Source organism: Amphiura filiformis, chromosome 5, assembly GCF_039555335.1.
Source record: "Amphiura filiformis chromosome 5, Afil_fr2py, whole genome shotgun sequence".
In the NCBI taxonomy this organism is placed as follows: domain Eukaryota; kingdom Metazoa; phylum Echinodermata; class Ophiuroidea; order Amphilepidida; family Amphiuridae; genus Amphiura; species Amphiura filiformis.
Window position 1 is genome coordinate 79,734,876 of NC_092632.1, and position 13,023 is coordinate 79,747,898.

A 13,023-nucleotide genomic window follows, 5' to 3' on the forward strand; every position below is an offset into this window, starting at 1 on the left:
TAACAAGATGCTGGGATTTTGACTGTGTCAAATATTACAATATTTTAAGAATTTGCTGAAAATGTATTCTTGTCCATTAAACATGTAGTACGGAACTATCACGAAATGCAATTAATGTTGTAACATTTCAATTTATCTTACAAACTACTACGCCACGTAGTAATGCTAGATTTATATAGACAAAATATTGGCGTTTAGCTGACTTAGACACGCCTATGTTTATGCCCAGGGATTATCTCTATGTTTTGCCACGTTCTTATTTCAAGTGACGTTCGTTTAATAAATTGCGTCTGTAAAATTCGGCAGCATTTTCCCAACGGATATTTGATAAAACAAACAATAGATTGCCAATGTTTATGTTTAATTTCAAAGACTGCAGCTTATTGTTTAATGTATTTATAAATCTCAACAGTAGCATTCAGCGCAGAGACGTGTTAATCTCTCATAAGGTCAGTAGTCAGATATTTACATTGAGGCGTATTACAAATATGGGCAGATTCAAAAGAGGTTTGTATCACAGGCCCTGTTTGAATATTAGAAGCAAGAACGTATATTACATTGGCCCATAGAGCACCACGGGTAGTAAACCACCACTTTGGAGTGATACTATAGCCATCTAAATAAAAATATATCAAGTCTAAACTTTTTCCAGGGTTAAGAGAAAAAAACACGAGCTTTCTTCAAATGGCCAAGTCTCTATTTTGATAGGGTAAACCGGGGTATATAGCTGTCAATCGGATCACTCACTTTTAATATATATCTTAAGGAGGATACTTAAGCAGTCCTGTTACCTGTTACTCCGAATATAATCTGTTCGCAAATAATAAACGAAAGAAAGAAATTTGAACAGATGGGGGGAGCGTTGCATTGTATTAATCGCAATGTTCATGAAGCAATGCTCTAACCACTGGGCTATAGCAACCCATGCATGTGGCAGAAAGAAAGTTATTTACCTATAATACCTATACTGTGTTCATTGCTCAATGCATTCAGGATGATACCTGTATATTTGATCAGCTCGTAATCGGCGGGAAGAATTAGTTATTATTATTTACACTACGCCGAAAAGTAGACCCACGTTAAGAAGGATATGATTGATGTACCTGGTTTATATGTTGCGTGTTAAATAAAGTACACAAAGCATAAGACCTTCAAATGTAATTTGTAATACTTCTGGTGAGATGTCACAAGACAATTCTCCCATATTGATATTAATCCGCGATGTTATAAGGCCCGTCGATTACGAGCTGATCAAACTATATACGGCTATACTTACATAAGCTACACAAATTAAATGTACACAAGCGAGAGACGTCGGTGTAACACTCACGCCGAACTAACGAACAAATTACTTTCTGGGTTTAGTGCTACACCAACTTCTCCCGTGTATATTTAATATGTGTTGCTTACAACCGTTTATTATATGGCTCATCCTCAATGATGAGTGGCACTTGCCCAATGAATACTGTCTTGTTTTAATCTTGGAATGCACTTTCAGATCATATATAACTACAATTTTCCACAGGAATACATGATACCTAATACTTCACATAATCCCTCGCTCTTACGTTATTACATCGAATTGGTCTGACTGCTCGCCTTTGTTGGAACTTGAAATCAAAAGATAAGATCCTTCAGAAAAGCACAATGACATCGTGTTTAGTATACTAAAATGTTAGATAAAGATCCATCACTTACGGCATGGCAAGTTATTAATACGCCCGAAAATAAACATAACTTAAAGAATCGGCGTATGGTGCAAAAAGTTTATATTTTATTTATAAATATTCATATCACATTTAATGCAAGATGATCTGCATTAAAAAAAACCGTATTAGATGCAGATATAATTTCTGTGTTTTTTACACAAATATTTGATTTTTACACTTGCGCACATTTTGTATCAACATGATTAATAATCGACTGCAGTAACAGGGAGTACTTTCACTAATATCAAGTTCGTATCTTGTTTCTTACCATGCTTACATAACGTCTACTTTCCAACTTTCTGCTGAAATCAGCATGAATAGAATTAAAGTATAGACACGCTCAATTTATGATAACCAAAGACACTTAAAATGAACATGACTGTGAAAAGTTAATTGGATTTTGTGCAAGATAAATTAGCTATTACAGGACATACAATGTGGTATTCCACTATCTACTTATGAACCTCCCAGTAGAGAATTATTTCGGGTTTAAGAATAAATATTAGAAAGACAGCTCTCTTCTGCGGGTTATTCAATATCAATTAATGACATTCAAAAGGTCTAGTTGGATATGGCAGAACTATTGAGGCAAATGACTTACTGGCACTCTGCTTTGTTTATGTGTGGGTGAATCTTTGGCTTTTTTACTTTTGATCCGAAAAAAAAAAAATAAACAGAAACGAATATTCCTATGGAAAAGTTTATTTCAGGGTCTTTAACCTTAAGCACTATGCATTATTATGAATTCATAGACCATTAAGTTCTGCTCTCCCAAGTTAAAGGGCATTATCTGCTCTGACTTCGGGAGCAGATGATTCAAAATATATGTCTCCCAAATAACAAGTCATAAACAAGCCATTTATGTATATGCTGCGTTTTTGGGATTGGGTTATATTCTACAAATGGGCTATTCCAGTTGAAATCCACACTACCTCTGTGGAGGATTATGGAAATACCTTCCACGGGGGGGGGGGGGGGGAGTTTTTCAAATGTAATTGTTTTAAGAGTTAAGAATTTTGAAACCCATATGCCCCCTGTATTATCTTTCACAGCTGTCTATTCTATTCAAAAACATATACTCCATTCTGTGAAAGACTTTAGCCAAATCTTTCATAGTGGTAGTGTGGATTTTAAATGGCATAGCCCAATGCCCAAAGCTAACAAACAACAGCAATAAACCAATGGCAATATTAACTTTTATCTGATTTATTCCTTTAGTATATTTAAAGGCAATCTTTTTGGTTCATTCACGTTGACGCAAAGGTTGTGAGGGTCAATAGTACAGTATTCGAACAACATAAAAAGTACAAGGGTTTGATGAAATTAATTAGTTACATTAATACTAAGCATCCACAATTAAGTTATTTGGGTTAACGGAGTTTGTGTTACAATTGAGAACAATTATTACACTTCCAATATATTTGTACTTCCCAGAAATATACTCAGTACGTCCTGTAAATAAAACATATTTTGGTTGTGTGGAAGTTTGAATTAGCTCATACCTTTGAAGCTATATTAGGGGTGTCTTGGTAGTGTGTGTACTTTGGACCAGAGTTTGGACACTGCGTGTTTGAACTGATTTTGACTCCATGTTTTAGGCGGACTTAGTATTGTCAACATTAAAGGTAATAAAACTAGTTAAAGACGTATAAACACATTCGCAATGGGCGTTTTGTTGGAAAAGCAGAATATGCAATCATACATAGCGGGATGTTGTGAATTTGACTAAGTCAAACATTACAACATTTGAAGAATGCATTTTTGTCCATTATAGTGTTCACAGCCATTTGTGAATGTTTTGAAAACATTGCTTCAACATGTAAAACCTCGGAACTATCACGAAATGCAACTAATGTTGTATCATTTCATTTCCTATTATAAACTACTACGCCACGTAGTAATGCCAGATTTATATAGATAAAATATTGGCGTCTACCTGACTTAGGCACGCCTATGTTTATGAATATTTCCCCAGGGATATTTCTCCTATGTTTTGCCAACTGACCATTTTTTAATAAATTGCGTCTGTAAAATTCGGCAGCATTCTCCCAACGGATATTTGATAAAACAAACAACATATTGCCAATGTTTATGTTTAATTTCAAAGACTGCAGCTTATTGTTTAATGTATTTATAAATCTCAACAGTAGCTTTCAGCACAGAGACGCGTTAAACCCTTAAAGGTTAGTAGTCAGATATTTACATTGAAGCATATCACTAAGATGAGCCGATTCAAAAGAGGTTTGGATCACAGGCCCTGTTTGAATATTAGAAGCAAAAACGTGTATTACATTGGCCCATAGAGCACCACGGGTAGTAAACCACCACTGATAGTCATCTAAAAACATATCAGGCTTAAACTTTTTCATGAGAAAAATAGGAGCTATCTTCAGATGCCAAAATCTCTATTTTGATAGGGTAAATCGGGGGATGAAGCTGTCAATCGGATCACTCACTTTTAATATGTATCTTTGAGGAAGATATCTTAAGCGGTCCTGTTAAATAACTTGCTATATCTGCATAAGCACAAACTAAATAAACACTTGCTTATAACACAAACTCCTTGAACGTTTTAGACATATATGAAGTGTGGGCCAACTGTTACTGACAATAATGGCAATTGATTAATACGTATTTTTCAGCCTTACAGATGCGTCAGAATCAAACCTCCGATATCGGTAAATGATTTCACCAAACTTGTTACTACAAAATCACTACAGACATTGCCAATGTTTCATTGGGGAAAAGGAATTGTTGATACCTTAAAATGGAATGTTTAAATACTTGGGGCAAACTTCATGAAATGGGAACAGTGCCATAATTAATATTCAATTGCTTTAGTCATCTAACAAATTGGGACTAAATGCTAGTTTTAAGGTTCGCTGGTCCCAAGGTTCGCTAATCCAAAACAAAGGCTCGCTAATCAGAAGAAGAAAAAAAACCGCAGTGATTTATAGTGCGCTACGCACATGCACAACGCCTAGACGTTGATTGTCAAGACTCAGCACTCTTTACAGGTTGTCGCTAACCACTACGGCCCGGCCCCCATATCATGCCACCAACCATTAAACAACAACACATGGACAGGGAGCTAAGAAGCGCTCACCTTAGTTATGCGCTCAGACTGGCTGCTAGTTTTAAGGGTAGAAATAAATTAATTCGATTCGCTAGTCCGAAATTTAGGGTTAGATTTACGAGGGTTATGGTCAGTGCACTAGCGAGGTTTCGGACTAGCAAGCCTTTTTTTGACTAGCGAACATAAGGACTAGCGGACATCAGTTGTAGACCTAACAAACTATACTACGAAAAATGCCTGGTTAGTTTTCATTACAAATGAAAGATCGATGGCTTACCCGACTCAGGAACGCCAATGTTTATGAATATTTCTCGTATGTTTTACCGCATTTAAACAGTGGAATAGCTGGGATTTTTGTGAGAGGGAGAGCAAGGCCATGTTGAGGTGCAGGGGCCAAAACTCAAAAGTGACAAACAAAAATATCTCCTAGGTGCGGTATTTTGTATGAGTATTTGATAAACAAACATGTATTTACAAACCTTAATAACAGTTTTCAGCGCAGAGATTTGTATTATATATGACGAACTCTTAATACTTGCGTTTCTGTCTGTCGATATGATATATACCGGTATATGTGATGCGATCAAGTAAAATCAGTATCGGTGCTCTACGATAGCGTGTATTTGTTAGATTGTAAATAATGATCGCATCACATATGAATCTAAAGGTAGTCCCATCATTGCCCATTGGGTTGTGAAATCACTGCAAATATTTTCATAACAACAGACGGAATAAACTAAATATATTTTTAAATCATAACCTCCTTGATCCTTTAGAACTTATTGCTTTAAACAAATAGAGAATTTGCGCCATCTGTCATTGACAAAAAAGGGAAGTTGTAAATGAACTATGTACAAAAATAGTACTTGATTGTTTGATCGTGCAGGATTCACAAAATATATGACTTGATTTTAGTATACTTATATTTTAATACAAAAATAACGTGATTCACAGGCTAATAAAATATGTGCCGTTAAGCATGTTAAGAGACAAAATGTGCTTAGAACATACAAAATGTTCAATTTTCGGTTAATCACGGTAATGTATACAATACGTTTGCGTTCAGATTTTAACCAATTCCCGTCAGTATACGTGGGACATAACTAGGAAAATAACCGATGTGAAACCTTACTATCCTATATCTGTGTATGAATGTTAAGTGAACAGAAGCGATAGCAATAATATGCATGATAATTTTAGCATACCAAACAATACATTTTAGCTCCTTATATTTTATTTCAGATGGCTATACATAGTGCGGTATCGGTATGTTTCGTAAAACAGCAACTTCAGTCAAATTTCATACCAACCGGCTGAGTTGCTATAAATCAACCTTATTTTTTAATTTCAAGACACATTTTCTTGTGTGGTATTTGAGTCTTTGCCACTGATGAGTGTTTGGATTTAGGTTATTATGACACTGATTCTCACTTCCATGAGAAGGGTAACGTCTCACAATGCCCTGCGCCGGTATTTGGGCATTTTGTGGCACTCTCATTGGCTCTATATATTTTCATATCTTTATCCTTGAAAACTGATTTCCTGAAATACAGGTGGGATGCAGGTGGTAAAGGAGTGATATTCTTATCTTACTGTGTGTTATCTTACTGTGATTTTTACACTTGTTTTATAAGGTCTCGTGAAACATTACTAAAAATCGAGTGCCAAATATACGGTAGAAATAAGTGCATACTTCACATCTCATGGAATGCACTTATCAAGACAATAAAGATGTTGTCTCCGCCAGATTTGAATGAAGTGTTTGCTTATCAAAACATTGCAAATCGTTGCTGTGTGTTGCCTTGATCACAGCTTACAGTTAATATTGCAGACTGTGTATTATTGTATCGATGCCATTCAAGGATACTTCATTGCTCAGTCAACATGGAGTTCCCAGGCAAGCGGATTATTGCAATATTTTGATAACAAACACTTAAACTACATCTCCGTACACAATTTCCTCTAAATATAATAACGAAATATTGTAGCACTAAATTTTTCGTAATGTTCTGAACAATGGCGCGACACTCATGAGTCGGATTCACATTTCCATGATAAAGTTTCCTTAAATGCTCTACGATAGCGCGTATTTGTTAGATTGTAAATGATGGGATTTACTGCCGAATTGATGTACACCAATGCCTTACTAAACCACGTAAAAGCTTCAAATTGTTCTGGGTTTAATAAACTAGTATGTACACCCGTTATACCCCCTATAGAACTCGCTATTTGACCACCCTGATGAGGAGCTTGACAAAGGAAGAAAATAATACCATTGATTACGAGCATTCTTGCGACTTGACTATGAACTGGCGCTGGTGCTTGTGCTACAGTTGTGGATCCAGATCTCTTTTGCGCACTACAAATTTGTGAGGAAGGCTCGTCGTACTCTCGCTGGCGTCTTTCAGGTGACCGTTTACGTAGTGATATAATGATGAGCAGATAGAGAATGTTGTTTCCCACCATTGCAAAAAAGAAAGGAATGCTGCGAAGAATATCAGCAAATGGTTGTACCCATTCGGCTGATGGCCAGCAAAGGCCGATCATTTCTGGATATCCGGAATACTTTGGAGTTGATGGCCATTGTACGCAAATAGTTACAAATTTATTTGATTCTGGAATAACCAAAAGTGACATCATCAGTGATAGCAACCACGCTAAAATGGACAGTTTGATGGCTCTGTTCTTACTGCGAATCATCTTTAGATTCAGCGGGCGACATGTGGCGAAGAATCGGTGGACCGATACGATAGTCACAAACGCCAAAGACGCAAAATAACATGTGTATACAAGGAGTGGGATTGCTACACAACCCGCGAGTCCCATGAATAAGCGATCCCCAGATACTGGAGAATTTATATATAAAACAATTTGCTCTCCACAAACTACAGCAAGAAAGACTGTATCTGCAACTGCGAGATTGACCAGGAACAGATTGGTAACAGTGTGCATGCGACGTACTCTCCCGACAACATAAAGAAATGCAGTGTTAATAACAAGACCTGAAGTGAGTATGAATGGTAAAATCACAGTCACAGATATTGAGGCGATCGGTTTGTAAGTAATGTCGTGTGCATATGTCTCACTTAAGTTCTCTGGTACAGTAATACAATCGGGCGCGTCTGATGAACTCATCTTGTACTGTTCTCTAGATAATTTGCAACGCGAACAGAAATGCTCTGTGATTAGTCCTTGGAAGACGTTACGCTGCGAAGACTGTTACAGCGTTTCGGAAATTGAGGTTAAATAACATACAATATCAATGGTGATAATGTTATCGTTACAAACAAGTACATACGATGCCGAAGCAAACTTACTTAAATTTGCGCGATTCTTAACATTGTATAACTTAACTACAAGTATTGTACATAAACAGTCAATATATAATGGTTATCCAAAATTGGAGTACAGATGAAAAACAAATTGTATTGTACTAGTATTATATTAAAACACTCAGACAAAACAATAGCTTTAATTAACTGGAACAACCCTTTGTCTTTCTCACAGAGAGCCGAGTAATTAGATTGTGATGACTGTAAGGCAATAATGAAAGGTTCATTTAAATTACTACAGGAAAAGGTTTCATTTTAGAAAATGATTACTAGATTTCATTTTCCTCATTAATATTTGTTTCAAAATTGTCTCCAACTAGCTGTTTTACTTCAAATAAAAGCGTTAATGATTAAGTGCTCAAGATGTAGTGCATTGGAGGCTTCTTTTTCTCTATTTCAATCTGCTGCACGTTTTGGCTAACGACACAAATTGTGTTTCATGTAATTATGCTGTCTCATACAAATGATATAAACTCCACCTTCGGTCTGACTTGCAATAGACTAGCGCAATTAATCATTTTAGTTGTATAAGTATTAGCAGTTTCTCTTACAAACAGAGATATAAAATTCAACCTTTATAAAGAAGGTGCCGCGTACTCTCAGAGTTACCGCTGCATATGAAAGTTTAAATACGTGCTCCATACTCCAAACATCGTACAATGTCTCAAAGTAGCCAACCGCCAAAATTGCTCACTGCACGCACACTTAACGATAGTTTACAAGATATAAGAAAACGTGAAGACCTCCTTAACATGTAATATTATAGCTTTATTGAAAAAAAGATGGTTGCAGAATGCAACTGTGTCACGTATTTCTAAACAAATCGCAATTAACCGAGTCATACGAAATCCTAGTGCACCCTGGAGGAAAATTAAGTGTCACAAAGTGTACTTAAAAAGCCAAGGATAATGGTAATGTGAGGGAACTTTCGTAATTTCCAGGTGAAGTACCGTAGTGCTTACTAAAGATCCCAAGTTTGCGGACAAGCTTTCAGTTGATTTAATCCCTGCGGATACACGTTCGTTTCAATTGATCTCGAAGAAAATTCTATTTGCATTTAAACTATTATTTCAATAGTTTCCTGCAATACTCATACTTGGCTTGACCCAACGAATATTCTGATGCGGTGGGTCAGTACCCTGGGCTTAGTAGTGTTTACACACGAGTCGTCACCGATTAATTGCCGTTTAAAGGCAAAGAAAACATCTTTAGACTTCAAGTCGTTGAAGTAATCGCCACGAATATGGCAATGATATTGTTCTATAAGCAATCTTCTTCGGATTCCGTCACATCAGCTTATTTGTCCAAGTACTTGGCGTTACTTAATGGTCAATCGCTTTGCATATCACACATGGTCAAGCTGCCCGTTAGCAGGTTCAAATACCTCTTGAGGCGTTTTATCTCGCTTTACACTTTGTTTACAGAAGACACCAACTGAATATTAAGTATTCAATATGTCCTTTTCATCGTTGGGGCACAAGGGATATGAGCTTATCCCGTGTGTCTGTCCACAAGTAAAACTGCTAAAAAAAGCAAAAGCGTCGGACTAATACTTAAACATTTGCACTGTTTTGACTCGCGACATATCTACTCCGTAAAGATTGCTTTTCCATAACGGCAAACGTACCAGAGGTAAAGTAAAAATTAACAGCTATTTCCTGGTAGCCCAAATATGTCCAAAATCAAATCAGCGTGTTGATGACACAGTTGTTTTCTTTGGGAAGTTAACGGCGTTCTCTATCAGTTAGATAAAGATGTGACAAAAGCCTTCTTAATAAAATCAATTGATGTCCTGCGATAACAAATGTTTGATCATTTTCGCGCCAAAAGCGACGAATAACAGCAATATTGCCTTCCCGCCTCGTTTACTTGTTAAACGTTAGCATCGGTATCATTTGATCGTCCGTGTGTATTTTACTACCAATAAGTGAATCTGCGTTGATATACTGTAACTTCTGCTCACAATCTTCCAAATTTCAACCAATTTCCCGCTCAAAAGTCGCAGTAAATCTTCAACACTTTCGAAAATTAAACAAAAACTTCAAATCGAAATTTGAGTACCAGTGATTTCCATATCAGTTGAAACGAGCCAGCGACTAGAAAGACGTATTATACCCGTAAACTGTAGGAGTATAATGCCACTTACAGTCGGCGTAATATTCTGATGGATTGCTGTATCGAGTAAGAAGCCACCGACGGCGAATTATATCGCAATGAAAATGGGCGGGGTTTCACAATTTCGTTGACGGGTAAGTTTATCATTTACAATGTCACCATTCCACGTACGATAGAACGATGATAAATTGCCATGTATCACTACTACTAATAGAAAGGAAAAATAAATGGCAGATGGTGGGCGGAATGTATCATTATCAAATTATATCCAACTTATTGAACATCTGGTATAGCAGTGTTGCATGTTATCATTTTACGAATATGAGCATTTGAATTATTTTTTTCCCAGAAATTTTTTTACGTATAATTATTTCCCTTTAAAATTTATATGACCCCTAAAATCAATTTCGGAAACGGTTTATGTCCTTTCTATTAAACAGGACAATAGTATAAAACGCTACAAGTTCAACTTTAAGATATGTTTGTTTTGTTTGTTTGATTGTTTGTTTGATTTCTTCTTTTGCCTGGGTTACTCATTCAGTGGATGTTTTAACGTATCCTCTGTTCTTCCATGAGGCCCAATGGAAATTGAGCTAATGCAACCAATAAAACTTGTATTCCTGGAAATGTGTCTCACTCCAATGCTTATTATAACTTTAATAAGTCTGGCACTTGTCTGTGTTGTAAGCAAGCCACGGATATAAAGGATTTTACCGAATGAAACGTGTACTCTGCAAGAAAGATAAATGTAATTGTCTCGCCATTAAGAAATGCCACTAGCGAATTTGTGAACATAACACAATTTCACCGTTAGACTACCCAGTAATCTTGCTCATATGCCATCATCAGACAGAGTCTATTTGTCCAGCTGCTATAGAAATTGATTGTCCTGTAAATGCAAAGCCTTTGTACAATACGTAATGCAATATTTTACATTCAGCCTGTTGCTTTGCCCTCCTTACATACATAGTTTGCTTATTTTGCTTTGGGGAATACTGCTACAAATTGTAACATTTCTTGGTCACCTTATAGTTTGAACAGCTCGTAATAGGTGGGAAATTTAGGCTTTTACCACTACGCAAAAAAGTAGACCCACGCTATTATTTGACCTGTCTGGTCTTTATTTTTGTGTGTTAAAAAAGTAGACAAAGCATAGGACTTGAATTAATAATTCGTGATGCTTCTGGCGAGATGTCATAAGAAAATTCTCAAAATAAAATATCTTGATATCGCGATGTTATAAGGTCCGTCGATTACGAGCTGATCAAAGTATAGATCATTTTATGCTGACACAGACGTTAACATACTGTGAGGGCTTTAGGCTTGAAGTAAAACACAGGAGACATTCAGTTGTGTTACTCAGTATATGTGTATGGTTTATTAAGAGCATGTGTTCTTACAGTCAGACTAGTCAAGTCAAGAGTGATCTAAGTTGGTGATTTCTGGTCCTTATATACCCTCAGTTGTTTACATTCTTACATTAGGAACAATAGACATAAACATTTGCTTGCCCAGACAATACAAGTAATATTTGTGGTAGGCAAGATTAGCTAAGCAAGCCTTACCAGGCAAGAGAGGATAACATTGCTTGCCTAAACAATACAAGCAAGGATTGTGGTAAGGGAGATTAGCTGAGCAAGCCTTGCCAGGCAAGAGAGGAGTAATGACCTAGCTAAGGTTTTGCTGGGTTAAGGCCAGCAAGTCTTGCCTGGCTAGTGGGTGCTGAGCTAATTACCTATTGTGGCAAGGATTTGCCTAGCAAGAGATTTGCTTTGCCTTAGCATAGCCTAGCTAAGAGGTTGCTGGATTAATGCCAGCAAGTCTTGCCTGGCTAGCTGTTGCTGAGTTAAGTACCTGAGAGATTTGCCAGCTATTGTTGTGAGGATTTGCTGAATTACCTATTGTGGCAAGGATTTGCCTAGCAAGAGCTTTGCTTTGCTTTGCCCTTGCACCTCAGCAAATACTCCAACAAACAACTATTATTATGCGAAAGATTTGGCTTAACACAAAGTAAAAGGGGGTTGGGCACACAAGCTTAACAATACAAAATCACAATTAATGGAGAAAGGCAGATTAGCAAGTAAGAATACATACAAACACCCCATACAGTCCACGCCATACACTCCAGCCCACACCCACTGCTACACCCCAGCCCACACCCACTGCTTACAACCAATCTATTTTTGCTGATGAGCATTGTACAAATATATCCAAATTGGTATTGCAATTGTAATAAATCTTGTATTTTTTCAATTAGAAATGAAAGACGTTGTAAAAATGCTGTGGTACAAATGTAAATTATCTAAATTGGTATTGCAAGCCGTGGTAAGTCTGATTTGATTTACAACTTGATTATCAAATTTGGTATTATACGATGTGGTGAAATAAATGAAAATGGCAAGTTCCGGTGATATTGCTTTTAATATAAATGTCAAATAATCATGATAATTGTATCTGCTTTTTAGAAAAGGTCGGAAGTCTGTTTTTGATATGTATCTCAACTGGTATTGTAATATGTAAATCCTGGTTTGCTATCATCTAAATTCGTATTTTGAATGTGGAAAAACTACCTTGATGTGCAAATTGTCTAAATTGGTATTACAAGGTTTGGCAAAGTTGCTTAAATCAGTTTTTTTAATTGTATATTTATTCAATTATGTATTAATTATTTTAATTATGTATTAATTGTGTATTAACCAAATTGGCATTGGAACTTAGATGTGCCAGATTGTAATATAATTATTAATTATTGGTTTTGCAAAATGTAATAAGATTACTTCAATACAAACTA

The 13,023-nt window shown here is 36.4% G+C and overlaps 1 protein-coding gene across 1 annotated transcript; it reads right to left on the reverse strand.

Moving 5' to 3' along the window:
* Positions 1 to 1,479: 1,479 nt before the first annotated feature.
* Positions 1,480 to 10,267, reverse strand: LOC140153793 (thyrotropin-releasing hormone receptor-like). Its single transcript, XM_072176648.1, has one exon. The coding sequence runs from the start codon at positions 7,918 to 7,920 to the stop codon at positions 6,814 to 6,816; it is 1,107 nt and encodes a 368-aa protein (XP_072032749.1). The 5' UTR covers positions 7,921 to 10,267; the 3' UTR covers positions 1,480 to 6,813.
* Positions 10,268 to 13,023: the final 2,756 nt, after the last annotated feature.